Source organism: Drosophila hydei, unplaced genomic scaffold (assembly GCF_003285905.1).
Source record: "Drosophila hydei strain 15085-1641.00,03,60 unplaced genomic scaffold, DhydRS2 tig00008130-arrow-arrow-pilon, whole genome shotgun sequence".
NCBI classification, from domain to species: domain Eukaryota; kingdom Metazoa; phylum Arthropoda; class Insecta; order Diptera; family Drosophilidae; genus Drosophila; species Drosophila hydei.
In genome coordinates this window covers 595944-620577 of record NW_022045839.1, presented here as the reverse complement: position 1 = coordinate 620577, position 24634 = coordinate 595944, and the positions used below count along the sequence as shown (strand labels likewise).

The 24634-nt window shown below is 34.3% G+C and overlaps 4 protein-coding genes across 5 annotated transcripts; all 4 read left to right on the top strand.

The window, feature by feature from the left end:
• The first annotated feature begins 642 nt into the window (after positions 1-642).
• On the top strand, positions 643-3683 carry LOC111600085 (cofilin/actin-depolymerizing factor homolog). Its single transcript, XM_023316024.2, has 4 exons — positions 643-823; positions 2670-2860; positions 3217-3322; positions 3376-3683. Exons 1-4 carry the CDS (start codon positions 821-823, stop codon positions 3520-3522), a joined length of 447 nt encoding a protein of 148 aa, XP_023171792.1. The 5' UTR covers positions 643-820; the 3' UTR covers positions 3523-3683.
• Positions 3684-4294: 611 nt separating this feature from the next.
• On the top strand, positions 4295-4770 carry LOC111600107 (60S ribosomal protein L38). The gene is made up of 2 exons (XM_023316069.1): positions 4295-4388; positions 4449-4770. Exon 2 carries the CDS (start codon positions 4449-4451, stop codon positions 4659-4661), a length of 213 nt encoding a protein of 70 aa, XP_023171837.1. The 5' UTR covers positions 4295-4388; the 3' UTR covers positions 4662-4770.
• A 10057-nt stretch (positions 4771-14827) lies between these two features.
• Positions 14828-15695, top strand: LOC111600117 (muscle LIM protein 1). 2 transcript variants are annotated; one of them, XM_023316081.1, is made up of 4 exons: positions 14828-14919; positions 15022-15149; positions 15218-15377; positions 15584-15695. In XM_023316081.1, the coding sequence occupies exons 2-4, from the start codon at positions 15035-15037 to the stop codon at positions 15585-15587; spliced, it is 279 nt and encodes a 92-aa protein (XP_023171849.1). In that variant the 5' UTR covers positions 14828-14919; positions 15022-15034; the 3' UTR covers positions 15588-15695. The 2 variants fall into 2 exon arrangements, with proteins under 2 accessions (XP_023171849.1, XP_023171850.1); XM_023316082.1 differs by lacking the exon at positions 15584-15695 and having other exon boundaries at positions 15218-15381.
• Positions 15696-16386: 691 nt separating this feature from the next.
• Positions 16387-23436, top strand: LOC111600064. The gene is made up of 7 exons (XM_023315994.2): positions 16387-16620; positions 16832-17177; positions 17235-17332; positions 17394-17620; positions 17718-18249; positions 22809-22938; positions 23001-23436. Exons 2-7 carry the CDS (start codon positions 16925-16927, stop codon positions 23381-23383), a joined length of 1623 nt encoding a protein of 540 aa, XP_023171762.2. The 5' UTR covers positions 16387-16620; positions 16832-16924; the 3' UTR covers positions 23384-23436.
• Positions 23437-24634: the final 1198 nt, after the last annotated feature.

Genomic DNA, 24634 nt, shown 5'->3' with positions numbered 1-24634 from the left:
TATCGTGATTTTATTCCCTTGCAAATAACCACAATTTATTTTTGCCTTGATTCGCAACTATTTTTCTGTATAGGCAAATAGAAATTCTAACCAATGCTATGATTTAATTATTTGTAATTATTAATGTTATAATAAAACTTTTTTTTAACATCGCCGTTAGGAAACAAAACTAAAATCATTTAAAATATTTAAAAATATTAATTCAATCTTTTTCATATCTAACGAAAAATTGCATTAAAAGAGTCCACAATTTTCCCGCTTACAACAAACTTAACAGTTATGCATTCACCTCTCGGCAATAAATACAGTTATAGATTTAAGAAATACTCTATATGTTAAATCATTGTAATATTTATATTATATATATACAATATCAATATCCCTTGAATACTTATCTTAGCAGAAATGATTGATATCAATTTTTAATAACCGCAATAAAAATAACTTTAAGTGCCGCTGAATATATACAATAATGTCTGTGTAGAAATGTTATCGTTATAATAATATAATTTAATATATTTATTGTTGTCTTTTCGATAGTATCAATATACGTGATACCTTACATTATTCGTTAAAATATCTCAATAGCCTGTTTTGTTGTTCCAATTCCATCGTTTCAAGTAGCGGCATATGTCCCACCCAACATTTATTCGACTGGCAACTCATGCGTAAATCGATGCATTGAAACCACCACCCAAATTGATTAGTCCGGTTTTTCTTTGCGGTCGGAAGGCTAAAGAGTATTTCTGTTTAAACTGAAACATATACAAATTGCAATTGGTTTATAAATTTGGTAAAACAATTCGCATATAGCAGAAAAATGGTAAGGGAATTTTAGAGTTAATAAGTACATTTAATTTTGAATTTAATATAACTTTAAAAGTGTATATGTGCGTTGATCCACACATGTGCATATCTTTCTGAAAGTGCGATGATTCATATGTGTGTGCTTGTGTGTATTCGCAAATTCGGTATACACTAAAAATATATATATTTTTTTGAGATGACGTAGATATTTTTATAATTCAAGAATAAATAACCTCATTAAACATAAGCGCATAATAATCATTTGTAAGTATACTTACTAAAAGACATTCATCTGCATCGATATATGTATTCATACCAAATATGTATACTTGCAAAAGACTGTATGTATGTACATATACATATATTTATGGATACATTGATATACATACACATGTATATGTACATATGTATATATACGTAAGTAGACATTAGTCAGAATAGGCTGAGTAATATTGTATGGAATATTAATTTGAAACTTCACAAATTGCGATTATATACGTATGTATATATAAAAATGTGTATATATAGATATAAATATATATATGTTAGACGTTTTTTTATGTGTATATATATATTTGTCCACCAATACATATATTTCCATATTTATAACAGAAATGAACGCATACATATACAAATTATTTTCGGTATTTTTATACATGTATGTATGTATGTATATTTTTTTGTATGATTATGCCGGCTTGGGGGAAAATTTTTTGACAGCTATTGCATGTGTTTACAGCAAATTTTTTCCATTTAATTTTTATTAATGTACGTAAAATCTTTAAAATCAATTTGTTTGGTCATTTCCTGCTTAATTACCGGCAAATTAGCCAACGCATAGCGCATACATCAAATTTTTTTCAACACATGTGAATTTGTATACCCTGTATCAGGCAGAAGCAAGCTTTTTCGACCCCATATAAAGTAATCAAATTGTAGCTGTGCATTAACAGCTGTATCTATATACACCTGTTTATATATATATATATATATATATATATATATATATATATATATATATATATATATATATATATATATATATATATATATATATATATATATATATATATATATATATATATATTCAAATACCACATTGATTGCATCTCATATCATATGTAAAATCAGTGTAAAAACTTTCAAAAATCACAAAATAATATCTTGAGTCTCGCACATTTTTGGATGCCATATATATACGTGTATTAAAATGTATATATACACGTGTACATACAAACATATAAAAATTTTCCTAGTGTGGGGCTAATAGTGGATAAAGCACAACAGCTGCGTTAAATGGGAAACAAGCTGATTATATATAATATATATGTTTTAAGTGGTTTTTTCGTTATATATTTTGTCATATGTATGTATAAGTTAAAGGCACGTTCATCGTGTTGAGGGTATCGTCTAGTCTGTCACTCTTAAGACTAGAACACTATTGTTTATATGTAAAACATATGTAAGTATGGGTGTACTTGCAAGTCCTACATATATAAATGTTATCGAATATAGTATGTTATTTAATTTTATTACGGTTGAATCAGTGTAATGAATATTAACGGTCTCTTACCCATATAAGGTAACAAAAATTGTGAAGCAAGGTCGATAACATCTTCAGTTTTGTGAGCCGTGGACTGTTATCATTTGGCATTAATGAATCATAATGAAATTGCACAATATAGGAAGTCAACTCAAGAACATTTTGTTATATTTATTTTGTGGAGATATAAAATATATTATAATTTTATATAGTTATTTGAGGGATTAGAAGATATTTAAATTCGATTTTATTTAACATTTTTTAGCTTTTTCTAATACGGTCTCTCATCGTTGCGTTTTGTTATTCTTATTATTGACAGGCTTCTGGAGTAACTGTATCGGATGTATGCAAAACAACATACGAGGAAATAAAGAAGGATAAAAAACATCGCTATGTAATTTTCTATATTCGTGATGAAAAACAAATTGATGTTGAAACTGTTGGAGATCGGAATAGCGAATACGATCAATTTCTAGAAGATATCCAGAAATGTGGTCCTGGAGAATGCCGGTAAGTCATCTGCGCAAATGGCGAAGAAGAATCATACTTTAACCATAACAAATGACGCAGAATAATTCAATGTTTTTAAGGGTCATCATATAACTTTATGTTTGAGATAAAGGTATATAAATAGTTGTTAATCTAGTTAATACACGAACAATTAATTTGTGATTCAACTCAAAGAACAGTAGAAATTTGTATGAATGATATTCTCATTTTACTCATAGAAAGTAGCAATGGTCTATAAAATTTCTGTGGCAAGGTTCATCCTATACATTGAACAAAGATGCCTCTGTTTAATAACAATTGGAATTTGCCTATATAACATTATCTTTATATTTTACAAATTTGCTTGCTCTTTTCAGATATGGTCTATTTGATTTTGAATATATGCACCAATGCCAAGGCACGTCAGAGAGCTCAAAGAAACAAAAATTGTTCCTTATGTCATGGTGTCCCGATACTGCTAAGGTATATTTTGTAGTCTTGTTTATAAGAATTGTCTAAAACTTTTCATATTTTAGGTTAAGAAGAAGATGTTGTACTCTAGCTCCTTTGATGCATTAAAGAAATCGTTGGTGGGAGTCCAGAAGTATATACAAGCTACTGATCTGTCAGAAGCATCTCGTGAAGCTGTTGAGGAGAAGCTTCGTGCTACTGATCGCCAATAGACTGCAAGGATAAATAACTCTGAGCAATGCATTTGAATTGAAATACGTGCATGAATCAGTGATTATATTGTATCCGGTCAAGATCGCCAATTTGTATGAGAATTTTCTACATAATTTGTATTTTCAGTATAAATAAAGAAAATGAAAATGATAATTTAAAATGTTTGGTTTTCTTTTAAGCAGAAAATATTTAACAGAAATCATTTCCAATGTTGGCTTAATCCAACTAAGTCAAGGTCGTTGCAGTTCAATAAAAAAGGTAATTGTCGAATTACAGAAAGGCAATAATGATCCAATTTTTAATACAAATCTTTGGATTCTATAATAACGAAAAGAAGTCTGTTGTAAAAACATATGGATGTCGATTTGTCATGACAAAGTTTTGGAATTATGTTAAATATGCCAAAGAGAATTTCCCTTCCAAATACAAGAAAAACTGAATTTTAAATCAAATTCGATAAAGATATAACGATTGCTAAAAACCAGATTTCGCTTTTTGCAGTAAATTATAAAAATAAACATTCAAATCAATTCATTAATGTATTTTAAGTAACAAACATTTAATAATTATTTAATACAAATTGCAAATATGCAATATAATATAAAAGCGATATTCTATCATATACAATAATTAAAATATATAATATATTAATAATATATGTATTAATTAAATATAATATATGTGCTAAAAGGAACATAAATATACTTTGACGATATCTTGACTTAAAAAACTGCTGTAGACCAATGCAACTCTGTACGTTTCTACGTTTGACAACCGGAAGTGACAAGAGAATATCCCTTTCCTTTTTACTACTGGCCTGTTAAATACATGTTTAAATTTTGAATTTTTTAATAAAAAGTTCAATGTAAGTAAAAGTAAGCTTATACTGACATAATATGTATAACCATGGGCCCTTTTTCCTTAGATGCCGCGCGAAATCAAAGAGGTCAAAGATTTTTTGAACAAAGCACGCCGCACCGATGCTCGTGCTGTCAAAATAAAGAAGAATCCCACGAACACTAAGTTCAAGATTCGCTGCTCCCGTTTCCTCTACACACTGGTGGTACAAGACAAAGAGAAGGCTGACAAGATTAAGCAGTCGCTGCCACCAGGCTTGCAAGTGAAGGAAGTCAAGTAAACCATCTCTACGTGACAAGTTGTAATGGTGTACATGATTATATGGGCCCCCTACCTTTAAACATGTTCTTTATGGAATAAAACATGGATATAATTGTGGTGTAAAAGAATTTTTCTTGTCAATTGGTGTGTTACTGTGGTGTGCAAATTATGTGTTAATTTATTCTAAAGTACACTGTGAGTCACTGTGTTAAGCAGTGAATTAATGAAAGATAAATTAGTTAGTGTGTTCATTTTAAATTTAGTTGGACAAACTCTTTAGAATTAAACACATTTTGGAATAGTCATGCCGGTGAATTTTGTATGCGATCCCTCAGTAGGTCAAGAGGTGGCATGGATTAGGAGCATATAAGGTAGTGCTCAAGTGGGAATGTCTTGAAGTCGAACTAACTGATGGTTAAATTCTCGCCCTTAAAAGTATAGGCAAGGAGCTAATTACATATTAACGCGATTTTTTGTTCCAAATGGTTACGCTGTAACTAAATTTATATAGGTAATCTTGGGTTTCTCTCAAGTTAGTCATCGGGTGTAATGGAACCTATGCACTTCGCTTAAGAGCTGGCTAGATAAATGACCGCCATCATTCATTTATTTCTTAATAGGAATTCCAATAAGAGCCCTCCGCATACTTAGCTCAATATAATCGATGAATAATATTTAAAAGTTATAGATTTTAGTCTTGATTTTCGCAATTACAGTTTTTACAAGTCGATAATGGTCAATTAAACGCTGCTCAGGTAAACAGATTTTAAATGATGTTTATTTTTATTAATAATAATTGTCGATATATCTCATGCTAAGACCCTTCTCGCAAGTTGCGATATAGAAGAATGAAGTTCATATATCGATAGTTTTGCAGCATTTTCACTACAACCAAAAGAATTGACGGATGGAAGTACTATCGAATTTAAACCAATCTAACACACACAGTGAGAATAGAAAATCTCTTCTCGAATAAAATACTGATAAGCGATAATTCGATAATTTTCAATTCATTGTTTGTATATACATATGTATATGTAATTATTAAAATACTGTGGATATACATATTTCTAGTGAAAAAACAGAATTACTTAAAGAACAACTAATAGTAATGAAATAATTGTAATTTGACAGTGATTCATCGCAGACATTTTTCATTACAAGTGCATAGCAACAATACAACGAAAGTGGAAATTATATCAAAAATTATGTGTACCATTTCTACACACTATGCAGGTGTAGACTGAAAGTTCGTTTTTAATTTGTATTGCCGGCTATAAATATATATTTTGTATATATATTGATATAATAAAGAATATATATGTGTGTATATTAACTACAAATATGAATGATTATAATTAATCATTTATTGTGAGCGTACATGTGTGTGAAAAATGCCAGAAACATGTTGATGTATATCTAAATCAGCCTACGGGACTGTTCTATAAATAAACGGAATAAGTGTAAGTAATCACATACTTATTTACATACATATACATTTACATCCTTTGCAGGCAAACCAAAAAATATACGCCTTCAAAATGCAACAAAAGCCGTTTCGAATAGAGAAAAAATTTTATGAAATGCTCAACAGACTTAATGCATAATTTTTTTTGTGTATCTCCGCGTCAGATAGTGGTCAAATTTTAACTACACCCACTGCCGCCCATTCGAATTTGAAAAACTTATCAATTGCAATTGTATCCCCTTTAATGTGTTTAATGTTGTATGCAGCTTTTCTAATTTTTTTTTTTAATTACAGAAGCAGGAAAAAAAAACAAATTGAAATGTTTATTTAATTTTGTTATTTGTTATTTGATATGAATTTGAATACATGAAAATGTATTCCAATATGACAATAAACAATGTACCGATTCATAATAGAACTTTCTTCTAAGCACTCCTCTGCGAGCATTTTCGAGAAGTAAGAAGTTGTCAATGTAATCTTCAGCCATAACAAGTCAATAAGTCTTAACACTATAGAATTTCTAATGAATCGATTAGTTTTAACTGAAAAACATATGATATGAGGAAGATATCCTTTAAATGTTTCTTACTTTACTTAAGCTTCTTTTGCAGTCCGGTCAAAATATATTAAATATGATCATAATTCATGCGACTATAATTACAAGATTAAGCAAAAAATAGAATAACTCTTAAAAAAATAAATGCACATATTGGAAAAGAGGTGGATTTGTTATCTATTTGAAGATAAGAAACAAGATTAAAATCTTCCCACTCCCCACTTACTATTATTTGAAATCTTATGAAGAGAGCTTAAATGGCACAGTTTTCAGATTATCGATAATATTTAACCAATATACATTTTTTCTTAGCATACATATTAAACTAAGCATATTACCCATTTAACTTATTGTTCTTATTAAATTTCTTTATCTAGATCAAAGAAATCAAAATAAATATGGAGGAAGATACTCAGTCACTGGCTCCGAATCGACCTTTTCAAGCAAATGAAATATTGGTGAAGTCATCAGATCTGATTTCAAATGCTATGAATTGTGTAACTCCAATGATGTTAGTGAATAATTCAGATGTAACTCAAAATCAAGCTACTACTATAGATTCAAGCGAAAGAATTAGTGAATGTAAGACAATGCAAACAGTATTCAATACTAACATTAACACCGATTGTATGACTGGATCAACAACAAAAGATTTACCAGAAAATCCAATTGCCTCGCCACCCCATGCCCATGCCCACGCACATGCCCACGCCCAGGTTCAGGCCCATGCCCATGCCCATGCCCATGCCCATGCCCATGCCCAGGCCCAGGCCCAGGCCCAGGCCCAGGCTCAGGCTCAGGCTCAGGCTCAGGCTCAGGCTCAGGCTCAGGCTCAGGCTCAGGTTCAGGCTCAGGCTCAGGCTCAGGCTCAGGCTCAGGCTCAGGCTCAGGCTCAGGCTCAGGCTCAGGCTCAAGCCCAGGCCCAGGCCCAGGCCCAGGCCCATGCTCAAGCTCAAGCCCATGCACTGGCACATGCCGAGGCCCAAGCCCTGGTCCATGCTGAGGCTCAAGCCCAGGCCCATGCCGATGCTCAAGCCCAAGCCCACACCCACGCCCAATCCCAGGTCCATGCACATGCCCATGGACAGAAACGAAAGAATTCGGTAACAAAGGATGAAAGCACAGCTAACAAGAAAGGCATGCTGACAGCAGCCGAAGAGAAGAAGAACAATCTCAGAAGAAACATCAGAGATGTGATGAACGAAAATAATTTAGATACAACAACACTAGCGGCCCAAAGGGAAGAGTCAGAACGTTTGGCCAGAGTTGCCGATCAGCAGAAATCAATGCGTGAGATAAGGAAACAAGTTGTACACAAAAACTTTTTTCGCATTCTAAATTTGGATGAATCAAATGAAGTCAAATGCGAGAGCTCTGAACCAAACTTCTTTGTTAATAATGATAGTATTCTACCCGAAGATGACTTGGCATCAGTCACATGTGATGATACAAATAGTAGTTTAAGTTGCAGTATTGAGGATGTTTTAGATAAAGACACCAGCACCGAGCCCGAGCCTTCGAACGAAGTGGTTACGATTGACGACAGTTCCGATGATGATTGTATTTTACTATCGGAGGAGGAGGAAGATTATAATGAAAGTGACGATGCAACAAACAGTGGAATGCACGTCAAAGATCTGTATAATATTCCCGATGAATATGGTCGTGTTGTTGTAAATATTGCACATCCCGAAGGGGAAGAGACATTGTATTTGGCTCCTCAGATAGCGAAAGTAATCAAACCTCATCAAATTGGCGGCGTACGATTTTTATATGACAATATAATTGAGTCTATACGTAGATACAAGAAGTCAAGCGGATTTGGATGTATACTTGCGCATTCCATGGGACTTGGTAAAACTCTACAAGTAGTTTCCTTCTGTGATATATTTTTAAGGCACACGTCCGCCAAGACGGTTTTATGCGTTATGCCAATTAACACACTACAAAATTGGTTAAGTGAGTTTAATATGTGGATCCCCCGACAGTCTGCTGATTTGAACATTCGTCCCCGAAATTTTGATATCTTTGTTTTGAACGACCAACAAAAGAATCTTACCGCTCGGGCCAAGGTCATTTTGAATTGGGTGCACAGGGGAGGCGTACTATTGATTGGATACGAATTATTCCGATTACTGGCCCTAAAACTAGTTAGTACACGTAAGAAAAAGGGCAAAAACTCGCAGTTAAATGATATACATGATTCGAGTAAAGATCTTATGAACATGGCATTTGAAGCATTGGTTAAACCTGGACCAGATTTGGTCATCTGTGACGAAGGGCATCGAATTAAGAATTCTCATGCTGGTATCTCACTTGCCTTAAAACAAATACGGACTCGTCGACGAATTGTTCTAACCGGCTATCCGTTGCAAAATAATTTATTAGAGTATTGGTGCATGGTGGATTTTGTGCGCCCGAACTATTTGGGAACCCGAACTGAGTTTTGCAACATGTTCGAAAGACCTATTCAAAATGGTCAGTGTGTGGACTCGACACCGGACGATATCAAGCTAATGAGATACAGAGCTCATGTTTTGCACTCTCTACTACTGGGATTTGTTCAACGACGTTCACACACTGTGCTACAATGCACTTTGCCGCAAAAACTGGAATATGTTATTCTCGTTCGAATGACACCATTTCAACGAAAGCTTTATGATACCTTCATGACAGATGTGGTTAGAAAAAAGGCATTTCCAAATCCATTAAAAGCATTTGCAGTCTGTTGTAAGATCTGGAACCATCCAGATGTTTTATATAACTATCTAAAGAAATGTGAGACTGATTTAGATTTAGAAATCGATGAAGAATCTTCTAAAAGCACCACAAGTACAGTCATTGATGCAAACGTTTGTGTTCCGGAAAAAACTGAACCAACTCCACAACTAACTCCACAAATTAGGAATGGAACTTATGATCGTGTGCCTCCAAGCACGGAAATAAATAAAAACTATGCTAATAAAAGGTAATTTCATTAATTGTAAATTTCATATTTATTATTTATAATATATTCTTCTTATTGTTCGCTTTCAGTTGCGGACAATATTGTGCGGATAAAGAGGATCAGCTCAATTATGGTACTTATAGCGCCGAAGCGAAAGGCAATTATTGGTTGGATGCAACTATACCTTCGAAGCCGAGCTATGTCGAAGTGATAAAGCAATCTGATTCATGCATGGCAAAAGAATATGAAACTATAACTGGCTCCTCCGAAATCGTAGACCTTGACACAAATGAAATCAAAACAGTTGAAAGAAGTATACCCGTAACTGCAATTAATCAACAGCAAAGTGTTGAGGATTTGAAATCAAACGGAATTAACAATTTAGGCAAACCGATCTGCGGCAACGCTGTGAACGATGCAAATAAAAAGACGCTAAAGACTAGAAGAAATGATGAATTTTCATGTTCTTGGGCTGTGGACATTATGAAAAACTACATATCTGGCCAAATATCGAGTTCACCCAAAATGGAAATATTTTTTTGCATTATGAAAGAGAGCATTAATAAGGGTGATCGAATACTGTTGTTCAGTCAAAGTCTGTTGACGTTGAATCTTATTGAAGGGTTCCTAAAATCAAGTTATGTACCATGCAGTACAAACTTTTGGATGAGAAACAGTTCATATTTTCGTAAGTATTGAATAATATTACATTTTTATGTTCTTGCAATAGAACTACATTATTTTTGTTTTTTTTTTTTTTGTTTAAAGGCTTGGATGGTTCGACTTCATCGCAAGAAAGAGAAAGGCTCGTCAATGAATTTAATGCAAATTGTAATATAAAACTTTTCCTAATATCTACAAGAGCGGGTTCCCTGGGTATCAATTTAACTGGAGCTAATAGAGTTATAATATTTGATGCGAGTTGGAATCCTTGCCATGACACTCAAGCAGTATATAGAATTTACAGGTAATTATGTTGTTTCCACGACGTCAAACTACAATCTACAGTCTCCTATTCCATATTAATCGTTTGTTTATTTAAATATTTCCAGGTACGGTCAGACTAAGCCATGTTATGTGTACAGAATTGTAATGGATAAATGTCTGGAAAAGAAAATCTATGACAGACAAATTAAGAAACAAGGAATGTCTGACAGAATTGTTGACGAATGCAATCCAGAGGCGCACTTGTCTATGAAAGATATAACGAACTTATGTCACGATGACAGCTGTGATGGCGATCCCGTCGAAAGTGAAGCTTCAAAGCCTACAGAACCTACACAAGATAATGGAATCGATAAAATTGATACGCCAGATAAAATAAAAGAGGAGCAATTTGTTCCTAAAACAAGTCACATGGATCCAATCATCAATAAGATTGTTGAGCTACATTCAAACTATATAACAAAGGATCCTTTCCTGCATGAAAGCTTACTAGTTGATCAAAAGGATAGAAAGCTGTCGCAAGCTGAAAAACGACAGGCTCACAGAAGTTATGAACTTGAAAAGAAAGCCTCTGTAAATAATCAGAAATTTACTTATGCTACTGGAAAAATGCAATATAAAATTCTCAATTCTGATGGCACTGTTGTAACGCGACCCGTGGCTTCGGTAAGTGCTCTTACAACAACTTTAATTATATGGAGACACTATCTATATATATCATAACTCACCACATAATAATCATATTCACGGTTCAAAACCTGTTAACTTTAGCCGGCCTGAAAGTCAAATAAAAAAATTCGAAAAAATTGAATAGTTTTAGTGTCTTCGATATATGTCTTATTTAATAGCTAAGATATAACTAAATTCAACTTGAATTTATGCTTTATATCTTTTATAGATTAAGCCATTACAGACCAAGAAAACTACTCCAGCTACGGGAGGACGGTCAACGCGTTGGATTCCTGCTGAAGTTTGGCAAAGACAGGGAATGACAGCGCAAGAAATGACGTTACCCCTTGGTAAGTAGATTGACAGTGTTTTTAGGTCTTATAATAACTAAAGTCAAAGAACAATTTTACTTAGTCTATAGTCTACAGACCTAGCCAGACAATCTCGTTAAAATTCTTTAATAATATTCTTTTCAGATGTTGTCATACCTACAAATTCATCAGAAAAATCGAATATAATACTCAAAGCCGGGCAAAGAGTTATGGTATTAAAATCGGCTAAAGGAATATATATGCAATTGGATAGCGGTAAAATTATAGCAATTAGAACAACAGCCAAGCGACCAGATGAAGAAAAGAATAGCAAAGAAGACGTAATTGATATTACATCGGACTGCGATACGGATAATCCGAAACCTAAATCACCAGAACAAGGTAAGCTAGATACTCTAGTAATTCTCTGATAATCGATTAACAAATATATTACATTTCAGATAAATCGACGGATAAATCAACTATCCTAAAAACAATGAAGAATGAAGCCGGTATTAAAGAAGGTTTACCAACTGAACCACCGTCTGATCCACCATTCACAAGAACTGGCATTCTTGAGGATTTGCAGCAAACTAAAACTCATTTATTGCAAAACAATAACCAAGCTGAAAGTATAAGCAGCATTCCAGCAAGTCTACATCAAATGCCTGAAGATTTGAACTATCAAAAACAACAGCAACAACAGCAACAGCAACAACAGCAGCAACAACAGCAGCAACAGCAACAACAACAGCAACAACAACAGCAACAACAACAGCAACAACAACAACAACAGCAACCACAACCGTACAAGCATGAAGGGCAGCTACCGATTGTGGAATCATACAATAGCTCACTTAATATTCCATCGACTGCATCACAACCACAAGCTATGACTTCCGCCACTGAAATGCCAGAGAACTCATATTTTTCAAGTAAAAATGTCCAACATTCGTTTACCCCCCAATATTATAATTACTATGACAATAAGAGCACACCAACAGCAGCCAACTATCATATAAACAATTATGCACCTTATGGCCATTTTAATTTTGCTCCCTACCATTCCAATTTCCATGCAACGCCCGGTTATAGTTCCGGTAGTTCCGGATCGTACATTAACTCAAATGCCTTTCCCAGACAACCCTGGAACTCAGTTGCAAATCATCAATCAAACAATGAATCAATTCGTCAGCAACAATATATGGGAAGCACGTATTCAATCAATGAATGGACTTCGCAATAAACAAAGTAATCTAGTTATACTGATTTCACTAAATAACTTTTGACTTATTTATTTATTAGGTTAGAAAAATCTCTTAAAATGTAGCAATAAATACCAAATAAGATTGTCATTCCACACAGATAAAGTGTATACCCACAAAATAAACTTAGTAAATATATAATATGTAAATAAAGTCTATTACTTTGCTGCTGAAATTGTATACTGGCGTAATCTTCCGAATTATTGTGGAGGGATCATTACATTGTTATTTCTGGGTATTGGAATGGATTAAGAGAACGGAGAAAAAATAATAGAAAAATGGATGATTAGATTAGATTATCTTTGAGAAAGTAAATGAGATTAATATACAATTGGAGAGAATACAATTCTCTATTGCAAAACATAAATCATATTCACCCCAAAATTGAGAAGAACTAATTTTATATCTGGACACATGCTTCATATATATATGCAATTAGATGACAACGGTGCGCTCGGTATTTTCTAGTCGAACACCCCCTTACTAGAGCACTCTAAATTGTGCTATTTTAAAGAAATATGGTAGGGGGCTTTGCAATTTTTTTTATAGTCATCAAATTATTTTTAACATGGTAAATCTTAAAATCATGCAAGTAATTTTAGAGCAGACCAGGTAGAATAGACTACAAATTTCTATTTATATATCTAATAATTTTCAAAGAGCAAATATCCTTACCAAATAAATCTGGTTAATAGAAAAATCTTACATAAATGTTTCCACTACTTTTGTAACTTTATAAAGTGTTTATGCGAGCATAAAAATAGAAATGGATAAAAAGATCTGTCTATATATTATAGGGTATCATCGGCGACTTTCTGACAGTTAGAGAAAATAAAAAAAATCACTATTGTAAATTTTGTCAATTCCAAGGTATAATTTAGTTGGCCTTATCGCCGCGTCGTGCTGTTAAGTCCCAAAAATATATTTTTGGGTTTCTATTTCATTGCATTACAAAATTAAATTAAAAAAATATTTTTCATACCCTTGGGAAGTGGGAAGGAAAAATGAAAACAAAATAAAAAATTGAATTTCAATTCAATTCTATGGATATGTACATCATAGAATGTATGTACCCGCGCACGGACACACACACACACTTATACATTTTGTGAATTTACGAATGTTTGTATGCAAGACTTATTTTTATTTATAAAGCATACACGTTTCCAAACACTAACGTATTCTTTGGTGGAATATGTATACACAGACAGACATATGTACTTATGATTGAATATGTGGTATATTTTTATACACGCCTCATAGCTACACGGTATGTATATATACATATATATATATATATATATATATATATATATATATATATATATATATATATATATATATATGTGTTTTTATGTATATGCGTATATATGTATATATATATATATATATATATATATATGTATATATATTATATTGGTTTTGTGCAATGCGTCCGCCGTCTTGCTGCACGCGTCTGCGTCTCGCCTGTTTGTTTATAGCCCACGCACTTAAAGTTAGAAACTTGAAACATAAAGTACACACACACACTCGCACACACACAGTTGTATACACATATAAAATCTATTTTTAAAAAATTGCAGGTAGTCTAAGAGTGCTTAAAGTCTTACCTTACTCTACCCTAACACTAGTCGTAGTCATCAACATAAATGAAACTTAGATTTTGAATGGAATTAGTTTAAGCAGGGCATTCTATAGTCGAATATTTGTTGCCAACTGCAACGTGCCTACTTCTTATATATGCATATGCACAGCTTGTAAAATATACTATATAAATAATATAATTTAAAAAAATAGTGCAAGATTTTGTTAGAATTAGGCATACAGTTAGTTATAGGTAATTAATCGTTAATTAAATTAAATTAATTAATTCATTATTTTGCTGTAAGGCGGGATATTTGTAATACATTTATTTTCATACTGGTTACGTACAAGTCCGGGAGGGGGGCAAAAAAAATTATATTTATCGCTTTATTGCCGTATGTCTAACGCAAAATGTATTTTTTGTTGTGCCGTGTGCATCCACAAATATAGACTACCAGACTACAGAATCTTTCCAGTTTAGTCGGCAGCGTCTTTGACATACAGGAACTTCTTTACAAGTCTACCATTGTCGGTATGTTAACGCTGTTAAAAACGAACTTAAATATTTTCCTTTATATTTGAGTAGTTTAATTTTTTCTTAATTTTTAATATTGAATTTCATAATCGCTTGCAGCTACAGCAATACAATGCCATTCGTTCCGGTAGAGACACCCAAATGCCCAGCATGTGGCAAGTCGGTTTACGCAGCTGAAGAGCGCGTTGCTGGTGGCTACAAATTCCATAAGACTTGCTTCAAGTGCAGTAAGTAGAATGTGAAACAAGTGGCTTCAAATATGCTTGAGCTCTACCATCTAATACTCCCCAACTAGGTATGTGCAATAAGGCTTTGGACTCGACAAACTGCACCGAGCACGAAAAGACACTGTTCTGCAAAAATTGCCATGGACGCAAGTACGGTCCCAAGGGTTATGGATTTGGCGGCGGTGCTGGTTGCTTGTCCACGGATACGGGTGCACATTTAAATAGAGAGTGAGTATCTGAAAGTCTGTAGAGGGCTACTTCTAACCTATTTATGAATGGTCTTTGATTATAATATGCTTGGTATATATATCTATAGATATGCAGTTCTATATATTGTATATTCAATAATTTATATATATATATATATATATATATATTTTTTTTTTTGCTTTTATTTAAACTAACTCAAAGTACTTTTCCCGTCTTCTTTTCAGTTAAGTTAATGGTTCCTGCTAACTATGATTTGATTAACGCAATTGTCTCGTCGAGAGAGTCGAGCAATTATAATTCATATCTTGGACCCTATGTGTTATAATTTTCCTGATATATGTGAATCTTATGAAAATCAAATATTTTTGTATTCATTTTCATTACTGACTGTAAATTAAATAAATGAAATAAAAAAAAAACAATTTTAGAATAATATAATATTCAGTTTTATTTTGTTGAAAAATTCCTAAAATGTCTTTCTATTCTCTCCGGCAGTACCCAGGTGTGATCTATATCCATAAAAAAAGAGCTCACTGAACTAGAATACATTTCTTATGGTCTTAACTAAGTTTTTTAATCTCTTAATGAGAATCGTGATAAGGAAAAAGTTTTGTTATGACATGCTTGAATTGATATTGATAGGCAGCAGTAGCTTTAAATAATATCGATTTGATATCGATTTCAATAGAATATTTAAAGACGAGTTGCAGGACGATCAGACGTACATGGCCAAACGGACTTAGATGTTTATGCTGAGCGAGAATACATATAAACATTGAGAGGCAGAAAAATAGTGAATCATGCATTCCGAAAATTAGATTGGGATGAGATTTCTTGTTGTGGAATATATTTATTTTCTAGACTAAACGATTTATCATTCAATAAGGCAAGAAAGCTAATTTAATAATCAGTCCATATTGAATTAGGAAGTTCTTGAGTTCATCAGTTTAAACCATATAAACTAATTTATTCTAAAGCTAAAGCAGGCTTACTTCTTCTTCCTGTTGTTATTCAGTATATAGATTGCCATGAAGTTAGCTATATTATATTCGAATATAAAAATACATATTTTAGTAAACATTTAGGGTCGTTGAACACTTTCAATAATTAATATACATAATCCATACACACAAATATTTTCCAAACACTTGCTAAATATTTGCAACGTTTGCCGAGCTCTAAGAATGGGGAATAAAAATCAAAACGAATTTATATCTATGGCAACGCGGACTTAATTATAGTAGTTTGTTACACTGAACAGGTAATTGTAAAAATATATAAAATATTAAATCTTCAATATATGAATGAATTTTATATGTGAATTTTATATGAATTTAGTTTTAAAGCACGAAAGATTGCTCTAGTAGAGTGACTCCAATTAGGAGATCTCTCACTAAGTTTAAAGCATTCTTATCCTGACAGCCTAGTCAATATATTGAATTAATTAAACTTACTTCTTGGTCTAATTACAGATCCCTTGGAGTCTAATTAAGTACACTTCACTTCAGTACTCATTAAAGAAACTAAATGTCCTTATATACACAATTCTTAAAGCCCGAACCATAATGAATCAATTTCAAAGAACTTGCAAGGGCAGAATTGGCATTATGTGGCTTGCCTTGCGGCGCCAACAAACGATTTCTAAGTATCCATATAACTTTATAGCGGCTATACAGAATAAAATCAAGCTTATAATTAAGAACTCAAAAGCGTTCAGTAGTCGAGGAAGAAAAGAGAATAGAGATTATAAAGAATATTCAAATCTATTAAAAGGAAGATTTCCAAGACATGCCAATAAGTCCAATAAGAAGACTACATGTAAGTTGATTAAAGAAGGGAACCATAAATCAGAGTATATAAAATACTATTACGCAGGCAAAGTTATATTTGGAACTACGAGTTCTGAAACGAAGACACTCAATCAAAAAGTTTTGAATAAAAAGTTCTTGAGGCATACGAAAGTTAAGAGATCGGTAAGGTTTTTAACCAGTAATCCAGTTTAAGTCTATTCTTGCTTTTCTATATTTTTTAAAGGAAATGAAGTCGATCAATGCACAGAAATCGCACTTCGATAATTTAATGCAACTTTTGAAAGTGCGGGAGAAACTACTAATTGATCGTACGACACATTTATTTTCATTGTTTGAGGTGCAAAAGGAGCGGCTGCAGTCGAGAGGATATCTAAAAGAATATGTGAAGATAAACAAAAAACAGGAAAGGCTGCTCTATCAAATGCAAGAAGAACGACAATATCTTAAAAGGTATGGCGCCAATGCAATCAGTATATAGTGAAATGTTAAGACTAAAAGGTAGTGCCTAACTATAAAATACCTTACTTTTACCTTGCTTTTTTTCTAGGTTATTACATTTCAATGAACAAAAGCCAATTTTACTCCATACAAAATCATTACAAAAACTCCCGCATCTGCCGATTCAAAAAAAGCAGGAACTTTGCTATACACAAAGTCTACCAATCATAAGTTCCTTCTCTTCAAAGCTAATAGAGTTATGCAAGCCAGATGTGAAGCAGAATCTTTTAAGCCAACTTAAGAGATATGTAAAAAATAGCAAATTGCCCATAATTCAAGCTGCTTCGGAGTTAAGAGGTGAAAGCTGTGCTGATAACTATGATAAAGATATCAAAAGATCTTCAAGTAAATCCCATTTAGAAGAATTTAATGAGATATGGCATGTTATTTGTGGCGATCAGAAATCTGCGATGGAAGACTTTATATATTTTAAGAAGTTTTTGGAAGAAATATTTAAAAATGACTCTGTAAACGACCTAACACTAAAGGATTTACCAAATGTGGGAACCCTGCAAATGATGACCGAGCAGTGGCCACTCAAAACTGTGTTTGCAGCTAGAGTTGTGGCAATTCTTATCGATGTAAGTAGAACTGACAATGATCCAACTAAAGATAAATCAAATTCTATTTGATAAATTATTATACATTCAAACATCATATTATCATTCCGTCTCTCCATTATACCATCATACCATAACACCATCATACCACCATACCATAACACCACCATACCATCATACCACCATACCATAACACCATCATACCATCATTATATTATACCATCATACCATCACGCTATCATACCATCATACCATCATACCATCATACCATCACACCATCATACCATCATACCATCATACCATCATACCATCAAACCATCATACCATCATACCATCATACCATCATATCATCATACCATCATACCATCATACCATCATACCATCATACCATCAGACCATCATACCATAATACCATCATACCATCATACCATCATAGCATCATAGCATCATAGCATCATGCCATCATAGCATCATGCCATCATGCCATCATGCCATCATGGCATCATACCATCATACCATACAACATACAACCATACAACCATGCAACCATGCAACATGACATACGAATAACCGTCATATGACATATGACCAACCATCATGACATATGACCAACCGTCATATGACATATGACCACCCGTCATATAATATATGACCAACCGTCATATGACATATGACCACCCGTCATATAATATATGACCACCCGTCATATAATATATGACCACCTGTCATATAATATATGACCACCCGTCATATAATATATGACCACCCGTCATATAATATATGACCACCTGTCATATAATATATGACCACCCGTCATATGACCAACCGTCATATGACATATGACATGATGGTTGGACGGTTGGTATGTATGGTTGTATGGTTGCATGGTTGTAGAGGCTTATGGTTGTAGAGGCTTATGAGGCTTATGCTGTATGCTGTATGCTGTATACTGTATGCTGTATGCTGTATGCTGTATGCTGTATGCTGTATGCTGTATGCTGTATGCTGTATGCTGTATGCTGTATGCTGTATGCTGTATGCTGTATGCTGTATGCTGTATGCTGTATGCTGTATGCTGTATGCTGTATGCTGTATGCTGTATGCTGTATGCTGTATGCTGTATGCTGTATGCTGTATGCTGTATGCTGTATGCTGTATGCTGTATGCTGTATGCTGTATGCTGTATGCTGTATGCTGTATGCTGTATGCTGTATGCTGTATGCTGTATGCTGTATGCTGTATGCTGTATGCTGTATGCTGTATGCTGTATGCTGTATGCTGTATGCTGTATGCTGTATGCTGTATGCTGTATGCTGTATGCTGTATGCTGTATGCTGTATGCTGTATGCTGTATGCTGTATGCTGTATGCTGTATGCTGTATGCTGTATGCTGTATGCTGTATGCTGTATGCTGTATGCTGTATGCTGTATGCTGTATGCTGTATGCTGTATGCTGTATGCTGTATGCTGTATGCTGTATGCTGTATGCTGTATGCTGTATGCTGTATGCTGTATGCTGTATGCTGTATGCTGTATGCTGTATGCTGTATGCTGTATGCTGTATGCTGTATGCTGTATGCTGTATGCTGTATGCTGTATGCTGTATGCTGTATGCTGTATGCTGTATGCTGTATGCTGTATGCTGTATGCTGTATGCTGTATGCTGTATGCTGTATGCTGTATGCTGTATGCTGTATGCTGTATGCTGTATGCTGTATGCTGTATGCTGTATGCTGTATGCTGTATGCTGTATGCTGTATGCTGTATGCTGTATGCTGTATGCTGTATGCTGTATGCTGTATGCTGTATGCTGTATGCTGTATGCTGTATGCTGTATGCTGTATGCTGTATGCTGTATGCTGTATGCTGTATGCTGTATGCTGTATGCTGTATGCGTATGCTGTATGCTGTATGCTGTATGCTGTATGCTGTATGCTGTATGCTGTAGCTGTATGCTGTATGCTGTATGCTGTATGCTGTATGCTGTATGCTGTATGCTGTATGCTGTATGCTGTATGCTGTATGCTGTATGCGTATGCTGTATGCTGTATGCTGTATGCTGTATGCTGTATGCTGTATGCTGTATGCTGTATGCTGTATGCTGTATGCTGTATGCTGTATGCTTGTATGCTGTATGCTGTATGCTGTATGCTGTATGCTGTATGCTGTATGCTGTATGCTGTATGCTGTATGCTGTATGCTGTATGCTGTATGCTGTATGCTGTATGCTGTTATGCTGTATGCTGTATGCTGTATGCTGTATGCTGTATGCTGTATGCTGTATGCTGTATGCTGTATGCTGTAGGTATGCTGTATGCTGTATGCTGTATGCTGTATGCTGTATGCTGTATGCTGTATGCTGTATGCTGTATGCTGTATGGCTGTATGCTGTATGCTGTATGCTGTATGCTGTATGCTGTATGCTGTATGCTTGTATGCTGTATGCTGTATGCTGTATGCTGTATGCTGTATGCTGTATGCTGTATGCTGTATGTATCTGTATGCTGTATGCTGTATGCTGTATGCTGTATGCTGTATGCTGTATGCTGTATGCTGTATGCTGTATGCTGTATGCTGTATGCTGTATGCTGTATGCTGTATGCTGTATGCTGTATTGTAGCTGTATGCTGTATGCTGTATGCTGTATGCTGTATGCTGTATGCTGTATGCTGTATGCTGTATGCTGTATGCTATGCTGTATGCTGTATGCTGTATGCTGTATGCTGTATGCTGTATGCTGTATGCTGTATGCTGTATGCTGTATGCTGTATGCTGTATGCTGTATGCTGTATGCTGTATGCTGTATGCTGTATGCTGTATGCTGTATGCTGTATGCTGTATGCTGTATGCTGTATGCTGTATGCTGTATGCTGTATGCTGTATGCTTATGCTGTATGCTGTATGCTGTATGCTGTATGCTGTATGCTGTATGCTGTATGCTGTATGCTGTATGCTGTATGCTGTATGCTGTATGCTGTATGCTGTATGCTGTATGCTGTATGCTGTATGCTGTATGCTGTATGCTGTATGCTGTATGCTGTATGCTGTATGCTGTATGCTGTATGCTGTATGCTGTATGCTGTATGCTGTATGCTGTATGCTGTATGCTGTATGCTGTATGCTGTATGCTGTATGCTGTATGCTGTATGCTGTATGCTGTATGCTGTATGCTGTATGCTGTATGCTGTATGCTGTATGCTGTATGCTGTATGCTGTATGCTGTATGCTGTATGCTGTATGCTGTATGCTGTATGCTGTATGCTGTATGCTGTATGCTGTATGCTGTATGCTGTATGCTGTATGCTGTATGCTGTATGCTGTATGCTGTATGCTGTATGCTGTATGCTGTATGCTGTATGCTGTATGCTGTATGCTGTATGCTGTATGCTGTATGCTGTATGCTGTATGCTGTATGCTGTATGCTGTATGCTGTATGCTGTATGCTGTATGCTGTATGCTGTATGCTGTATGCTGTATGCTGTATGCTGTATGCTGTATGCTGTATGCTGTATGCTGTATGCTGTATGCTGTATGCTGTATGCTGTATGCTGTATGCTGTATGCTGTATGCTGTATGCTGTATGCTGTATGCTGTATGCTGTATGCTGTATGCTGTATGCTGTATGCTGTATGCTGTATGCTGTATGCTGTATGCTGTATGCTGTATGCTGTATGCTGTATGCTGTATGCTGTATGCTGTATGCTGTATGCTGTATGCTGTATGCTGTATGCTGTATGCTGTATGCTGTATGCTGTATGCTGTATGCTGTATGCTGTATGCTGTATGCTGTATGCTGTATGCTGTATGCTGTATGCTGTATGCTGTATGCTGTATGCTGTATGCTGTATGCTGTATGCTGTATGCTGTATGCTGTATGCTGTATGCTGTATGCTGTATGCTGTATGCTGTATGCTGTATGCTGTATGCTGTATGCTGTATGCTGTATGCTGTATGCTGTATGCTGTATGCTGTATGCTGTATGCTGTATGCTGTATGCTGTATGCTGTATGCTGTATGCTGTATGCTGTATGCTGTATGCTGTATGCTGTATGCTGTATGCTGTATGCTGTATGCTGTATGCTGTATGCTGTATGCTGTATGCTGTATGCTGTATGCTGTATGCTGTATGCTGTATGCTGTATGCTGTATGCTGTATGCTGTATGCTGTATGCTGTATGCTGTATGCTGTATGCTGTATGCTGTATGCTGTATGCTGTATGCTGTATGCTGTATGCTGTATGCTGTATGCTGTATGCTGTATGCTGTATGCTGTATGCTGTATGCTGTATGCTGTATGCTGTATGCTGTATGCTGTATGCTGTATGCTGTATGCTGTATGCTGTATGCTGTATGCTGTATGCTGTATGCTGTATGCTGTATGCTGTATGCTGTATGCTGTATGCTGTATGCTGTATGCTGTATGATAATGTTCGGTTTTATTACTTTTGACTAACCTGGCAAACTGAGTATTTTAAGAATATCAATGACTAACAGAATATTTGCTTTAGGAGATCAGTGAAAATTGTTACTTATTTCAGTAAACAATTATAATTAATAAACAATTATTATATTTTTTCCAGAGAATTATCATTAAGACGCAAAACTTAGACCACGTCGGCGTTTGTGAAATTTTAAAGTCGCATCTCAGCTGTATTTTGGGCGCAATTAAAATATTGAACCAGGATCTTTTTGAGTTTGTTTTATCTTCGGGTAAGCAACAGTTTTGTTTTTGTAATTTTAAATAATGTTTAATTATTTACTTGTAATAATAGATTTCTTAAGTTTTTATGAGCGTCTGATCATGGACTTGACGTTTGAAATAATACGAGAATATTGGGAAGTTCCCCAGGAAGATGCCACGCAAATGGGTTGCTTGTTGAAATTGTCAAAGACCATAAGCTCTTTGCTTGGCAGACATTTGCCCCATGCCAGAGCTGAAAATGCCAAATCTTATTCAATTGGCAAATTCAAAGCAGAAAGTTCTTGCGATGATTTCGAAAAAGTCGTAATAAGTGAAATTTACAACACCGACGTCAACTGGCGAAACTATCAATGCAAAGAACCCGAGATACTAAAATTGTTGATCAATGAATTAGTAACTCAGCATCTAAAGGAAATTGTTCAATGTGTCTTGACCGAAAGACTTAAAGAATAAGTTTGTTTTCTTTAGTTTAAAGCTATTTTCCAGAGTAATTAGATCTTTTCGATTTCTTTTTAATACGTTTAAATTGACGATGGCTTAAAATCAAGTCTTTATTGAATGATTTGTTATAAAATGAACAAAATTTTATTCGATGCATAAAATATATAATTTGCCAACATTAGCTAATGTTGTTTATGAAAGTGAGACCACTTATGGAGGAGGTTCTAGAAAAAAACTAATTCAAAATTAAGATATGAAAACTTCATGAAAACTTCGTGTTCATATCTCAGATTGACTTAAAAAATAATTCAAATTCACGTTTGGTCAAAGGCAAAAAATTTATCATGTATTAGCCGTGCAAAGCCGGGTAATTTCTTCCAGCTTAAACTGTTCATTTAAAAGAAGTAGAAAAAGTTTTTGGTATTAAGTGAGATAAAAAATATCTATTGGAAATTTAACCATGCATGTAATGCTACGCTTCATGGCATCTGCAACATATGATCTCGTTACAACCAACAGTAACATAGTGTTTTAGTGAGTGCTAAGCGCATTGATACCCTGTAAGGACACATATATTTGAGAAACTTTTTAAAAGGTTGGATACAAAAAATAAATATGATTAAGAATATTTAAAATTAATTTATTTATGAAATGTAAAAAGTATAAAAAATAAAAAGGAAATATATATATAAGTTTGCTGAACTGGTTTTTAAGTCTAAGAACGTGTTTCCTATTCTTGCGAGTCTTAAAGGTGTCAAAACTTCAAAATTTCTCTCATGGCGAGATATGTAGAACTACTTATAAAAAAGGTACTTATAAATAAAATAATAGTACTAAAAATTCAAAACTTAGATTAGATTTCAAATAATGTATATTAAGACAAATTCAATTACTTTAAAATGTATTTTCAGAGCCAGACAAACAGGCAAACAGTGATATAGAAACTTATTTCAATTGAAGATATTGTCCACTTCACTTACATTAACCATCTCCCCTTGCAGTTAAAACTGAAGCCGTAAAGGGTATTCATGTAGGATAGACATGCGTCTAGGCAGGGGTCCATTAGTCTCTAATCGCTAACGGTGACTAGCTGTAGCTGCAGCTGTATCTGTTCCAACATGTTTACCAAGCATCTTCAGACAACCAACTTTGTTCAGATTTGTTTCGGTAAATTTAATAAATTATTATTATTATGTATGTAGTGGAATATTATTTTATGTGTCTGCTAATGAAGTGTTGATTGAGTTTTGGCAATTTATGATG